Raw genomic sequence first — 14267 nt, 5'->3', positions numbered from 1 at the left:
GGCTCCCCTGGTTGCAAATAGGAAGCACCCTAAGGAAATGAAGATCTGCGTGAAGGAACTAGACTTTTGAGATGTCTTCTGTTGAAACCTTTGAATAACCATTGTGAGACTGACCTTTGACACCTATCTTGATTAAAAAGCAGAAGATGAGAAGAAAGCAGCTTGCTGAATCATAGAATCAGTGTTAGACGGGACCTCCGTGGTCATCTAGTCCAGTGTTTCCCAACCTTGTGCCTCCAGGTGTTTTTGAACTACAACTCCCATCATCCCTGACTAGCAAGACCAGTGGCAAGGGATGATGGGAATTGTAGTCCCAAAAACAGCTGGAGGCACAAGGTTGGGAAACACTGATCTAGTCCAGTGTTTCCCAACCTTGTGCCTCCAGCTGTTTTTGAACTACAACTCCCATCATCCCTGACTAGCAAGACCAGTGGCAAGGGATGATGGGAATTGTAGTCCAAAAACAGCTGGAGGCACAAGGTTGGGAATCACTGATCTAGTCCAACTTCCTGCAATGCAGGTGGCCTGTATGCTGATCAAACCCACAACCTTTGCGTTATCAGCACCATGCTCTAAACCCGGCATAGGCAAACTTGGCCCTCCGGATGTTTTGAGACTACAGTTCCCATCATCCCTGACCACCGGTTCTATTAGCTAGGGATGATAGGAGTTGTAGTCCAAAAACATCTGGTGGGCCGAGTTTGCCTGTGCCTGCTCTAACCAAATAAGCTAATGCTTTATTATTACAAGGTAATGTATGCTTAAAAAGGTAAAGGTACCCCTGCCCGTACGGGCCAGTCTTGCCAGACTCTGGGGTTGTGCGCCCATCTCACTTAAGAGGCCAGGGGCCAGCGCTGTCCGGAGACACTTCCGGGTCACATGGCCGGTGTGACATCGCTGCTCTGGCGGGCCAGAGCTGCACACGGAAACGCCGTTTACCTTCCCGCTGGTAAGCGGTCCCTATTTATCTACTTGCACCCGGAGGTGCTTTCGAACTGCTAGGTTGGCAGGCGCTGGGACCGAGCAGCGGGAGCGCACCCCGCCGCAGGGATTCGAACCGCCGACCTTTCGATCGGCAAGTCCTAGGCTCTGAGGCTTTAACCCACAGCGCCACCTGCGTCCCTGTATGCTTAGGACACATTTTATCAAAAAGGCTGTGCTTTTATAATAATCTGACATTTTCAGAAGGTAAACTTAAAATCCTTTGGTTTTCCAGGAGCTTTTTAATCAAACGTATGTTTAGCAAGCTAAATGTTCTCCAGTCACAAAAATAAGAGCAGATTTGAATTTCTCTCATGCAAAAATATATATTTAAGAGCCTTTGGTGAAGAAGTTTGCAACAATATACTTTTTTCCAACTACAACAATAGCTTATTAAAGAAACAGATTGTGTTTGCGCAGTGTGCAGGGGCAAAGGTATTCTGCACAGAAAACACATGCCTCTGAATAGGGTTTCTGGCTCTGGGTGTTTGGGGGTTATCAAATCCTTCATCTCACACCACAGACACCAACTTAGCTGAACTTCTCACGCTTTCATTTGATGAGGGGGGGCAGGTACCCCAATGGTATAGTATTTGCTTGAATGCGAAAGGCTCCACAGTCATGATTCCACATTGGGCTGAGTGTCTCCCCATTGGAACTCCTGGAGAGCTGTTTCGGGAGGGGGGTGAAATTTGTTTCCTTGGCTGTTGTTTCCATTATACAATATGCCTATTTGCCAACAGGAAAAATAACACTCAGATTTGTGCTAAGTGGCAGTTAAATGTCTGATTCTTCTGATTGCACTGATTCTTTTCTTCCACTCCCCCTCACCCCAGTTTGAATCATGGATGGCGAGAATGGTGTTTGGCACAAGATTCTTTGCAGATCGCCAGCTGAAAATCGGGGTGCAGGCAACAGATCTCTTGGGTTATAGTTTAGGCGGGGACGAAATCTCAGAAATTCTCACGCTGGGCAGGTTTTTAAATAAACGGCCATGTATGGAGTGCAGCACTCTTAAATTGGTTGGTGACATTATTACTAGTTTAATGAAATACCTGCCATTCACCCAAAGGTCCCCTGGGAGGGTCACAAAAATACAAATTACAATGATGAGAATAGGCTGGATCCTAAGAATATATATCCCGAATGTCAAAACGCCATGGTAAAGAGGTGCACCTTCACACGATGAAAGCATTACTCAAGTGTAGGTGTCAGGTGCATCTTTGTGGGGAGCGAGTTCCAAACCTTTGTCACCTGGAAGCTGCCCCTGCACATGCCACACATTAGGTTCTTTGGGTGGTGGAACTACCAGGACGTACACCCAAAGGTCTTTTAGATTCTTTCAGATCAGCAAAGCGGAAAATGCAAGTTCTTGTAGGGAGAGTTTTGGCCTTACTTTCCTAAGGCTTTTGAGACTGGAAAACAACGTTTTAAAAAAGTCTTTTATTAGGAATATTGAGGTGGGGGGAGATAGAGAGAGAGAGCTATAAACAAGAGGCAGCATTTTCTTACTACATTAATAACACTGTTTGGGAACACCTCTTGCTAGGTGGCAGTAAAAGCCAGTCTATGTAGGAGGCAGACCCAAGTCCCTGCAAAGAGGCAGCGTTTTTGAGTCCATGCTTCTCTTGCAAAGTGGAGGCCGCAGAAGCCAAGCTGCAGAATTCTGCAAAGGAGTGTTTGGATCGAGAGCCAGCAGCAGGCAGCCCAGTTGCTTTCCTATAGTACAGGATTGGGAAAAAATGAAACTGGCCCAATTCACATACTATGTGGCTGGTTTCCTCTGCGATGCAGTGACCCTTGAAGCTTTTAGGAGAGCTGTGAGCATGCAAACCGGCTCTGAGGCAAGGTGGTCTTCCTTAGGAAAGTTGTAGTAGCTCGGAAACAATAAGGAGGGGAAAGGAATCCAGCCTGGGGCCTTTGTTTCTGAATAAACCTTTTAAGTAAAAGAAAATGAGCAGCAGCACACACACAAAACTCCCACAGTACCAAAGAAAGCATGATAACTTAGTATTTATAAATAAATATACATATATATAGCACTTTGAGTGTACAAAGCACTTCATATACATTCTCAATTATCCTTACAACGGTAATGTAAGGTGTTGGGTTATTCCTGTACTGTCAAGGGCTGGTGCTGTGCCAAAGATCTGGGGCTAGTTTGTGAGATTTTGCTTATGGCTATTGAGTCAGGGACTTTTCACCTTGTGCTTCCGGCCACAAAGCTACGCTACCTCCGATGCCAACGGGAGGTGGAAGCCAGGGAGGGCTACAGGCAGAAGCAGGCAAGGTGGTTTCTCAGCAGCTTCCCTTGCAACAAAGAACAGCAAAGCCCCCTTCCTGGAGACCCCACAAACCCCCATGGGCATCGCACTTGCCTGCTCCTATGGGGGGGAAGCAAAACGCTGCATTTTCAAACCCCTGCCATAAAAAGAAAGCCAGGCAGCTCCACCATCAAAGTAGCTGAAAGGGCAAGCGTTTTTTTGTACACGACGTTGCAGCTGTTTGAAAAAGACCCTCTTGTATCCAAGAGCAACCATGAGAGACACAGCAAGGGAGTTAAACAGTACCAAGTGGTGGGAGACAAATTGCACTTTAAAAATAGTTACTTCAAAGATACAAAACCAGTTAGCTTTGTGTAATAACCTACCTCCACAAAAAGAAGCCAAAGTGTTTGCGCTCAGGAATGAGCTAGTCGGACTCCCAGTGGTCAAGCGACCCAAGACGAAAACATGGGATTTTTCCTTCTTCCCTACAGGCAATCCACATGTTGCAGACAGCAGCAATTTCCCCTCCCTTTCTTGGATGTTAAGAACAGCGCAGGATTTAGGGAGGTATGAGCAGTTCCCCCGCACAGGGTTTGCAGAGCCAAGGGAGCGCAAAATAATAATGGTAATAAAACTTATTTATAAGGGTACCTACTCAGAATTAAGGGGTGCCAAATTCTGTCCCTGCTCTGGGTGCTATATTACATATGCAGGGTACGTATTGCAGCGTCAGCGGAGTTTGAAAAATAACAATAAAGAACTTATAAGGGTTGGAAGTACCAGGCCTGGGTACTTGCTGAAGCTGCAACAATAACATGGAGCACAATTCCAAAAAGGTTGCCGCCAACAGGGAAAAGCTTAACATCAAGGGGGGTACAGAATGCCATCCCCTAGGAAAACGTCCTACGTGCGCACCTCCAAAATGCATAGGAGTTGCATGTCCATTCACACAAACCACACACCCTGTTCGTTTTAGTGGCGCCTGTGCTTGAAGGCTGCCAAAGATACTTCACTCGCTGCCACAATTCCCGTTGATTATCAACTACCTTCTTCCCTGACAGATCTATTATTTTTAGCCTCTTAGCTGTGTCTGGCTTCCTGGAAAGAAGCCACCCAGGCCCTCCTCCGCCTCCCGCACTCCCACATGTCCAAATTCACCTGGACAAACACACAGACACGAAGAAGGAATCATGTAGTGGCCTAGACAGATGCAGCAGGGGACGTGGGACGCTGGTTGCGAGTCTTTGTACAAAGGGCAGAACCTCAAATGGGCCAGGTGGGTTCTAGGACCTGCAGCAGCCGGCGCCTTTCACCTCCTTCTTGACGTAGTCGTGGAGTTTAAAGCGAGGCTCGTTGGGCAGCTTCATAGATCTGTGCTTCAGCTCCCTGGAAACAAAATGCAAGCAGTTTGATCAATCTGGTTCCCTAGTCTCTTATCACAGCCTTGCAACAAGGCGTTTCTCCTGCTTACCTGTCTCAGGTAAGGACCAGTTTGCCACCAGCGTGGCACTATCACAAATGGTTCTTTTTGAGACACGGCCCCCTTGGTCCCATAAACTCACCCCCAGTGCCACGTGCCCTGAGAAAGTTAAAGATGGAAAGTCAAAAAGAAGCAACTTACTTGGCAATAGCTGTGAACGCTAAGTCGACATTCAAACCACTCTTGGCACTGGTCTCCATGAAGGGCACTCCGTATTCCTACAAAAATGAAGATGGTATTCAGTGTCTGCCTGTTCCCTAAAATTCAGGATTTGTGGTTTTGTTGGGGGGGGGGAGGACTCTGCTCCCTTTCTGTTAAAAAAGTATATATATTTTATTGTTGGGAGGGCTGGAACGGATATACACCCAATGCCTGGGCCAAAAATACACCTATACCTGTAATGAATAATGTGGTCATTTCTAATCCAGATCATTATGTGTGTGAATTTTTAAATCGCATCTTACATTTAGCCACTGCCTCGGGGGGTCGACAGCAAACAAACAAAGAAACTTTGTGGTGAGTTCTCCCACCTACGTTCCATTTCTTTTAGAAGGAAATCTAGCTCAACATTCCCCAACAAGGTGCTCTCTGCATGTTTTGGACTATGACTCCTGTCAGCCAGGAATTTTAGTCCAAAACAGCCTGAGGACACCAATTTTGTGTGAGGGCACTGATTTTGTAAGGACTTGATATTTTAGTATGTCAGCACCTATACTTTGGAATCCCCTGCCTGTTGATATCAGGCCTTCCTTCGCTGAACTCCTTTTATCCTGATATCAACAGGCAGACAATTATTTTCACAACAACTTTGCAAACATTCTGGTTTAGCTAAGCCTACCCAGATGTTTGCAAAGTTGATGTGGAAATAATAATTAACAAGGTTGCAGAAATTAGGCTCTCTTTAAGCAGAATTTCAGCTTGTTTTACTGAGGGCAGGTGGTTCCCGTACCTTGGCTAATTTCTCCCCATCTTCTCGTTTCACCACTCGCTCCTGGGTCGAGTCCACCTAGGGGTGGCAAAAAAACACAAACCAGCATAAGAGAATAAGAAGAGCCTGGCTGGATCAGGCCAAGGGCCCACCTAGTCTTCCATCCTGCTCTCACAGTGGCCTCCTAGATGCCCCAAAGGGAAACCCAGAAGCAGGACCCAAGCACAAGAGCCCTCTTCCCTCCTGTGGTTTCCAGCAACTGGTCTTCAGAAGCATTGCTGCCTTCCACTGTGGAGGGATATCATAGCCATCAATGGCCCTCCATGAAATGGTCCAATCTTCCAACGCCATCCACATTGGTGGCTGTCACTCTTTGCAGCAGAATTGTGTTCTTTGACTATGTATCTGCAGTGATGCCTAGTGTTCATTGGGACTGGTGGGGCAGAAAGCAAGGAATCGCAACAGTGGCTGGAGCCACAGCCAGTGACAGGTACAGTCACCTGCTGTCTGGTTGTAAGAAAGATGGCGGACAGGTAAGAGGGCAGTGGCCTCCACTGCCTAGCTGGTTGCTGCTGCTGCCCCGATCCGTGTGCATGGGCAGGGTCAGCCCTGAGGCACCTGCCTCAGCATCCACATCCTCTTCATCCCAGCAAACGGCTTCCATTGCCACAGAGCGCCTGGCTCTGTATTGTTCTGCCAGGAACTAGCCTGGCTTACCTTGTTTCCCAGCAACATCAGGACCACGTCTTGCTTTGCGTATTCATGGATTTCTGTCAGCCAAGCCTGGCAAAGCAAAGCAAAAACAACAAGGTCAGAGGAGCTAAAGCTAGAAACCAAGGAGAATAGCCAGCTGCTGTGGAGACCTCAAGCCTCCTCTGGAAGCAGCTGGTTGGGGCCGATGGAGAGATGTAGTTCAAAACAGCCAGGCTGAAATGCTGCTCTCAGAGAGGCTAATTCAACATAGTAGAGTGGTTAGGGGTCAAGTTTGAGACAACTTGGTTTATGTTTATTACTTTTATGCCAACAAGTCAACTTCCTCAATAAAACGTCCAGTGATGCACGTACACTGTGGAGAGATTTAATTGTTTAAAAGTATTATACCACAATGTACATTTGTAATTGCCTCACATAAATGACAGACGGTACTTTTTACGCAGTTTGGGTTTGGGTTAAACACGGTTGTCATGTGCTTATTTAAAATCAATTATATTAGGATCCAAATTGATAGATTCCAGTTATAAGAAACAAGGCCGGATTTAGGTTTGATGAAGCCCTAAGCTACTGAAGGTAATGGGGCCCTTTATATGTCCAGCTGTCCTTTGTCAACAACAAATTGTCACTGTTTTTTGTGTTGAATATATGCTATATGGTAATTTATGGACCTAATAGGTATTTAAAGCCATTTGCACATAATAAAATATGTATTTTATCAAAGTAATTGTTTTTTTATCATATCTTGGAAATGTACATCCATTTTTTTGTTTTAATTTTTTTTGGGCCCCCAAAAGAGTGGGGCCCTAAGGTATAGCTTGTTTATCTTATATTGTACGTAAATCCAGCACTGATAAGGAGATTCTACCTAAAGATTAGGAAGAACTCTCTGGCAGTAAGAGTTGTGGACATAGGAATGGACGATCTCAGAAGGTGGTGGACTCTCCTTTGTTGAGCTTTTTAAATAGAGGCTGGATGGCTATATGCCAGTGAATCTTTAGCTGTGATTCCTGCAGTGCAAGGGGTTGGACTAGATGACCCTTGAGGTCTCTTCCAATGCTACAATTCTATGATTCTAGGAACTAGGAGCTGCTTTGTCATCTCAGATATTTCCCCAGATGCCATTTCCTAAAACTTCTTCAGAAAGTCACAGCCCCACCACAGGTGGAGGAAGGTCCCAGCTCTACCACAGCCCCTCCAGCAAAGGGGTGAAATGCCATTAAGGATTACGATGTAACTTTAGAGGGGTCTGGTGCCAGCGAAACGAGACTTTTAAACGCTGCTACCTGAATTTCAGTCAGTGAAGCTAGACCACTTCTGATCTGATGCCACAAAAACATCATAACAACATTCAACACCTGAGGAAGCCATTCCCGATCTAAGTAAAACTTGCAGCTCCATAATGAAACTCAAAATCTAAATGGACCCTTTCTGGGGAGGGAGCTGTGTGAGCTCTACATGTATTACAATGTCATGAGCCATTAGCCAAACCATTTCTCCAGCCCCTGGCTTCAGAGGCTGGAATTAATGTTTTGCTCCCATGCAACTTGGCAGAGGGAGGGAGGAAGCAAATGACAGAAAAGAGAAAAGAACAGTTAATGCCTCTCCTCCAGTACTCTTCTGGGTTCACTTGCTTTATATCCAGGCTTGCAGCTCCTCCTCTTTTTCTTCTTCCTCCTATTTGTGTCCAGCATGCCAGCCTCCTCTCAGGGCAGAAACAGCATGGCATGTTGAAACGAGACTGCCAGGCCTGGCCCTTTAAGAAAAACATTTCATGCCCCTCTTTCTTCAAGCATGGCACAGCTCTGTCTGAACCTCTGTCTGTCTGTCTGTCTGTCTGTCTGTCTGTCTGTTTGTAAGGAGCGTTGGGAGCTGGGGCAGACCAGCCTGTGCAGAACATGAGTTGCATACTTAAGGATCCCACACTTCAAACTGTTGGTGAGCCACAAGCACAGAGGAGAGGCCAAGGCAAGCCACCAATATTAGCCCTACTCAGAGTAGAACCACTGAAATCAATGGGGATGGCTAACATAGCTCCATTTATTTCAGTGAGTCTCCTCCACATAGAACTTTGTCGGATACAACCCTCAGCCTCCAATTTTTAAGCTATAACAAGAGGCCTATCATACAGGGTTGTTATGAGGATCTGCTGAGCGCTTTGAACACTTAGGAAAAGAGCTCTGCAAATGTCACAGAAGTGTAGAGTTGGAAGGGATCACAAGGATTATCTCGTCCAACCCCTGCAATGCTGGAATCACGGCTAAAGAACCCCTGACAGGTGTCCACCCAACCTCTGTTGAAAAACCTCCAGTGAAGGAGAGATAACCCCCTTTGAGGAATTCCATTCCACTGTTGAACTACTTTTACCATCAGAAAACCATCTTCCTAAGGTTAAGTCGGAATCTCCTTTCTTGTAACTTGAATTCATTGGTTCGGGTCCTACCCTCCAGGGCAGGAGAAAACAAGCTTGATCCATCTTCCATGTGACAGCCCCAGAGATATTTGAAGACGGCTCTTATATCACCTCTCTGTTTTCTTTTAACCAGGCTAAACATCCCCAGCTCCTTCAACTGTTCCTCATAAGGCTTGGTCCCTTTATCCTCTCTGACACCCTCCTCTGCACACCTCAGAATCATAGAATTGTCGAGTTGAAAGAGGACCCCAAGAGTTATCTAACCGAACTCTCCTGTGGTGCAGGAATCTCAGCTAAAGCATCCATGACAGAGGAGCCACCCAGCTTGTCAATATCCTCCTTCAACTCTGGTGCCCTTGCAATGTCCAGACTGGACAGCATTCTGCTCACACAAGGTCTGTTCCCCTCAGTGGAATCAACGAACATAGGTAACATAAGAATCACCGACCACGCCCCAGTAGAAGTTACCCTTAGACCAGGAGAGGGAACACAAACCACCCCATCATGGTCCTTCAGTCCCATCCTAACCACAAATAAACAAATTAGAGTCTCACAAAAACTTTCCAGAACTACATCAAGGAAAATGATGTAGACCATATAACAACCCGCCTCCTATGGGACGCAATGAAAGCGGTCACCAGAGGAGCTTGCATAAAAGAGAAAACATCCCTTTTTAAAAAAAAACACCTCAAAAGTTAGCAAAATAGAACCAGACATCACGGCTCTCACAACGCACTACAAACAAACAGGATCTAAAAAACTACTTAAACTTCTAGAACAAAAGAGAGAAGGAGACTAGGCTCCCTAGAAATCAGCTGTGGTGCCCTTGGTCTTTGGTCTCGGTGCTGCGATGTGAGGTTGTTTTCCCACCACCTCTCAGCTCCTGACACACATGCACCCTCCCCAGAACAAGAGTGGGGGCACTTACCCTGCCACCTGCCCTGCCAGCCTCTAGCCTGACACCGTGCCACAACACAGTAGTAAAAGAAAACCCGCAAACTTATTAGTATGGACGGCCAGCGGCAAGCTTGATGCTTCATCCAGACAGCCGTTCCAGCAGGGCGAGAACTCGTTTGGCAGTTCCCAGCAGCCCTTTTTAAAAATTCGGAACAGATTTAATCAGGGGGAGTCCGGCCGAATTCTTGACAGGGTGTCTGATAGAGCGGCAGGGGGCTGTTGGAAGCTGAGAGGACCACACCTGCTCACCTCATGGAGCTGCTGCTTCACCACTTAAATCCCCCCTCCACCCAGGACAGATAACTGGTTTTATTCCACATTAAATCCGTTTAGCATAGAGACAAGCAACAGGGCAGAAGTCTACGGCCAAACTCAGCCGCCCCCCCCCCCAAAGCATCATCTGACTCAAGGACCCCCTTCCTCTCTATGCAAACTATCGTTCATTTTTATTCATTATTACATTTACCTCTCACCTTTCCTTCAAGGAACTCAAGGTGATATAAATGGTTCTCTCACACACCCTTATTTTTTAAAGACATGTGGATAGCTCAGTTGGTTGGAGCTGGGTGCTGATAATGGCAAAGTTGCAGGTTTGATCCCCATATGGTCCAACTCTACAATTCTATGATTTTATGAAATGGTTCTTACACAAACCCTCATTTTTTTTAAAAAAAAAAAGCATTGGGTGTTTATTGGTATTTTTTTAAAACCCATCTTTCAAAAATAGTAATTGCATTGCTTTCAAACCTTTTTTTGTTTGTTATTTTTAACTGTATGATTTCAAATTGCCTTGAGATTTCTACCACTTCTCTGAAAGGCGTTTCATCATTTTAACGCAACACTGGGAACAATTCAGAGGTGGCTGCTGAAAATATTTCCATTCTGCCAAGCCTATGCAAGCAATCAAGAACACATCCCTCCACAACGGTTAATTGACATCTGTTTCTTTACTTTTTAATGTTTTTATTGTTGTAAACCACTTTAGTTTCCTTTTTTATGATACACACACACACACAGAGAGAGAGAGAGAGAGAGAGAGAGAGACTTCTTATAAAACAAATAATAGAAATATTCTGGACAAACATCCAAAACAACTGTGAGGTTGTTTAAGCTGAGCTGCAGTGCCTGGTCCAAGGTCACCCAGTGAGCTTCATGCCCGAGGGGGTATTTGAACCCTGCTCCTACATCCTAGGTCCAACACACTAACCACTAGGCCACACTGACTCTCAATTGATGCCTATTCACATCAAAGATGAAACTAAACCTTCTCTCTCTCTGATGGGAGTTGCAGCCCAAAACATTGAGAGGGGGCCTGGTTGAAAGAGGCTGCTCAGGAAGGAGGCTGGAGTATTTTAAGAAGATAGAAGAAGTTTTAACACTGTACTTTCAAAGCTGGATTGGGAAGAAAACGTGTCAGTACAGTGTATTTTCTGACTACTGTGCAATGGCTGCATTTTGGCACATGATGGTGCCAGAGAGACACATCTGCGCTTGCAAACAAATAATTTGTATTTGCAACATGTCTCCTAACAAGCAGTCACGGTTGCTGCAGCTGAGAGATGTTGTTGATATGTCACCATTCTCTACTTTTATTTTTAAAACACCCACTCTGGGAGGGGGCTGTACTTCAGTAGCATTCCCAAGAGCAAAGAGTTCAGGTGCAAGAGTCCATATCAAGCAGCTGGCTCACATTTACTCCTCTCTCTCTCTCTCTGTGTGTGTGTGTGTGTAGACCGGAGGCATGTGTAAATATTGCTCGATGCAGGGATTCACAGCTGCTTTGGAAGTGCCAAGATGGTACCCATAAGCAAGCTTCATCAGTAAGAGCATAAGAACTGCTCTGCAGCTGGATCAGGCCAACCAGTTGCCCATCCTGTTTTCGCAGTGGCCAACCAGTTGCCCAAGGGGGGATCCCACAAGCAGGACCGGAGCACATCAGCACTCTTCTCCCCTGCGATTCCCAGCGACTAGTCTCCAGAGGCGTAATGCCTATGGCAGTGGAAATGCAGACCCTCCAAGCACCCCTATTTTCCAGGGACGGTCCCAGATTTACAGAAGCCGTCCTGGTTTCTGATTATTATTTTTTATTCATACTTTTTGAATTTATACATTCCATTAATTTTACAATCATTTAAACATTTCAAGGTTTGACTTCCTTCCCCCTCTTTCCGCAGTTCCTTAGATTTATTTTTTAATATCTTCTGCATATCCAAATTCATTTAATTTGCTCATTTAATTATCTACTTTAAATATATATGAAACTGCAGGTTATTACAATGTCCTGGTTTCTGATTTGACCCTGGAATATCCTGCTTTCCCCTAGAACACCCCTATTTTCATGGGAGAAATGTTGGAGGGTATGGAGTTATGCAATCCCTGAGCCAAGGAGCTAAGTAACTATAAAACCTTTAGAAGCCCTGTTTGGGGAAACATTAAATGTTTAATGTTTTGTTATGTTTTATATATGTTGGAAGTTGTCCAGACTGGCTGGTGCAACCCAGCCAGATGCGTGGGGTATAAATAATAAAATTAGTATTCTTATTATGGAAAAGGACATTCCTATTTTCATCGGAGAAATGTTGGAACATTGCCATTGGGCTTAGTAGCCACTGATAGCTCATTCACACAGATCTCACCACTGGAAACTGCAGCCAGCAAGTGATTTGACATGAGTGAATGAATCGCTCTGTTAGAATGTTGTGCTGTTGGGTGAATGAATGGTGGATAGAGAGCGGGATGTCAGTGTGTGTAAGAAACAGCCTACTTCATTGCTCCACCCATTTCCCTCCTGGACGTGCTCACCATTCATCATACTTCATCATGTATTAATTTATGTACCAAAATGGCTTCTAAACAATTTACAAGTATAAAACCCTCTCACCATCAAAGTACACAATAAAAACCAATTCCATCAAAACATTAAACCACCCACAGTTATCTTTTTCATTGAAACGCGGCTGTAAAATAACAGTTAAAAGAGCAATTAAAGCAATCAGATCAGGAGGTTCAAGCTCAGAGAAGCAGCTGCATAAACCGGTATTCCTTCAAGAGCCGGCGGAATGCCAATGCTGATGGGCCCTCTCATATTTCGGCGTGGGTGAAATTTCACAACACTGCTGCCACCAGTGAAAAACCCTGCTTCTATGTTACCATAAGCTGATCATCATCAGGCCATGGCAAAACTACCGTAACCTGGTTCCATTTGATGATTTTGAGGCCTGAGCAGGGAGTGGAGAGGAAGAATGTTTTCCATCATGCGTGCCCAGCACAACCCTATGATGTTGAGCCTGGTGAAAAAGGGGGCTGATAACAGACATAAAGTCCAAAACATCTAGAAGGCACCGGCTTGGAGAAAGATGCTGCGACCGTTTTGTAAGCGCACCATTCCTGCAGTGCAGCAATTACTTGAAGATGGAAGTTTCCCTGCCTGCAGCCCAGTCATTGTTAATTAATCTCCTAGCTTAAATGGAAGAGGCCTACAGACTTCAGGTGGCAGAGCTCTTAAAACGAGTTAATGTGCTCTCCTCGGGAGTGTGTCATTGTGTTGCTCCTGATGGGGCTATTTCAGTTTTCTCATCTGCTCCAAGTGGAACTGCAAAGGGCCTCGCAGAGTTGCATGCAGAGTTTGTGCTTCTCCTGCTCTCATCAGGCTGCAATGGACCCTCCTGCTGCTGTGTTTATTAAACAGCCAGATGAACTGCTTCTCCAGAACAGGGATAAGAAAAGCCTGCTGGATCAGGCCAGCAGCCCACTGAGTCCTACTTCCTGCTTTCAGAGCAGCCAACCAGATGCCTCTGAAAAGTTCACAAGCAGGACCAGAGAACATGAGCACGCAGACCCAATAAGAGCCTGCTGGATCAGCCCTTCTAGTCCAACATCCTGTTCTCACAATGGCCAACCAGATGCCCCTTTGCAGGACCTGAGACAAGAGCCCTCTCCGCTCCAGCCATTTCCACCAACTGCCATTCAGAAACATCCTTCCTCCAACAGGGAGGGAGATCAAATATCATCATTAGGTAAAGGTAAAGGGACCCCTGACCATTAGGTCCAGCCGTGACCGACTCTGGGGTTGCAGCGCTTATCTCACTTTATTGGCCGAGGGAGCCGGCGTACAGCTTCCGGGTTATGTGGCCAGCACATGCTCTGGCAAACCAGAGCAGCACATGGAAACGCCGTTTACCTTCCCGCCGGAGCAGTACCTATTTATCTACTTGCACTCTGACGTGCTTTCGAACTGCTGGGATGGCAGCTCACCCTGTCACGGGGATTCGAACCACTGACCTTCTGATCAGCAAGTCCTAGGCTCTGTGGTTTAGCCCACAGCACCACCCGTGTCCCAAATATCATCATTAGTAGCCACTAATAGCTCCCCCCCCCCATGAATTTGTCTAATGCTCTTTAAAGGACAAGGAACCAATGGGAAGTGTCCTCCAGCAACACCTGGAAGGCTGCAGGTGGCCTTCTTCTGATTTAGAGCAGCAGTGATGTCCTGTTGCCCCACAAGAACCTGAGTGTGTATCCTAAAACAGG

At 45.9% G+C, this 14267-nt stretch overlaps 1 protein-coding gene across 1 annotated transcript in view; it reads right to left on the bottom strand.

Annotated features, from left to right (window-relative positions):
* Positions 1–2406: 2406 nt before the first annotated feature.
* RAB26 (RAB26, member RAS oncogene family) overlaps positions 2407–14267 on the bottom strand; it is a 123429-nt gene continuing 111568 nt past the window's right edge. The window contains exons 6-9 of the mRNA XM_081889005.1: positions 6374–6439; positions 5678–5734; positions 4870–4946; positions 2407–4634 (exon numbers count right to left, since the gene is read on the bottom strand). Coding sequence (XP_081745131.1) covers positions 4532–4634; positions 4870–4946; positions 5678–5734; positions 6374–6439 — 303 coding nt within the window. The 3' untranslated portion in view covers positions 2407–4531. The remainder of the gene's footprint in view (positions 4635–4869; positions 4947–5677; positions 5735–6373; positions 6440–14267) is intronic.

This window comes from Podarcis melisellensis (assembly GCF_964234715.1).
Source record: "Podarcis melisellensis genome assembly, chromosome: 14".
In the NCBI taxonomy this organism is placed as follows: Eukaryota; Metazoa; Chordata; class Lepidosauria; order Squamata; family Lacertidae; genus Podarcis; species Podarcis melisellensis.
Note: the sequence above shows the minus strand (reverse complement) of the source record. Positions and strands in the feature narration are given on the sequence as shown.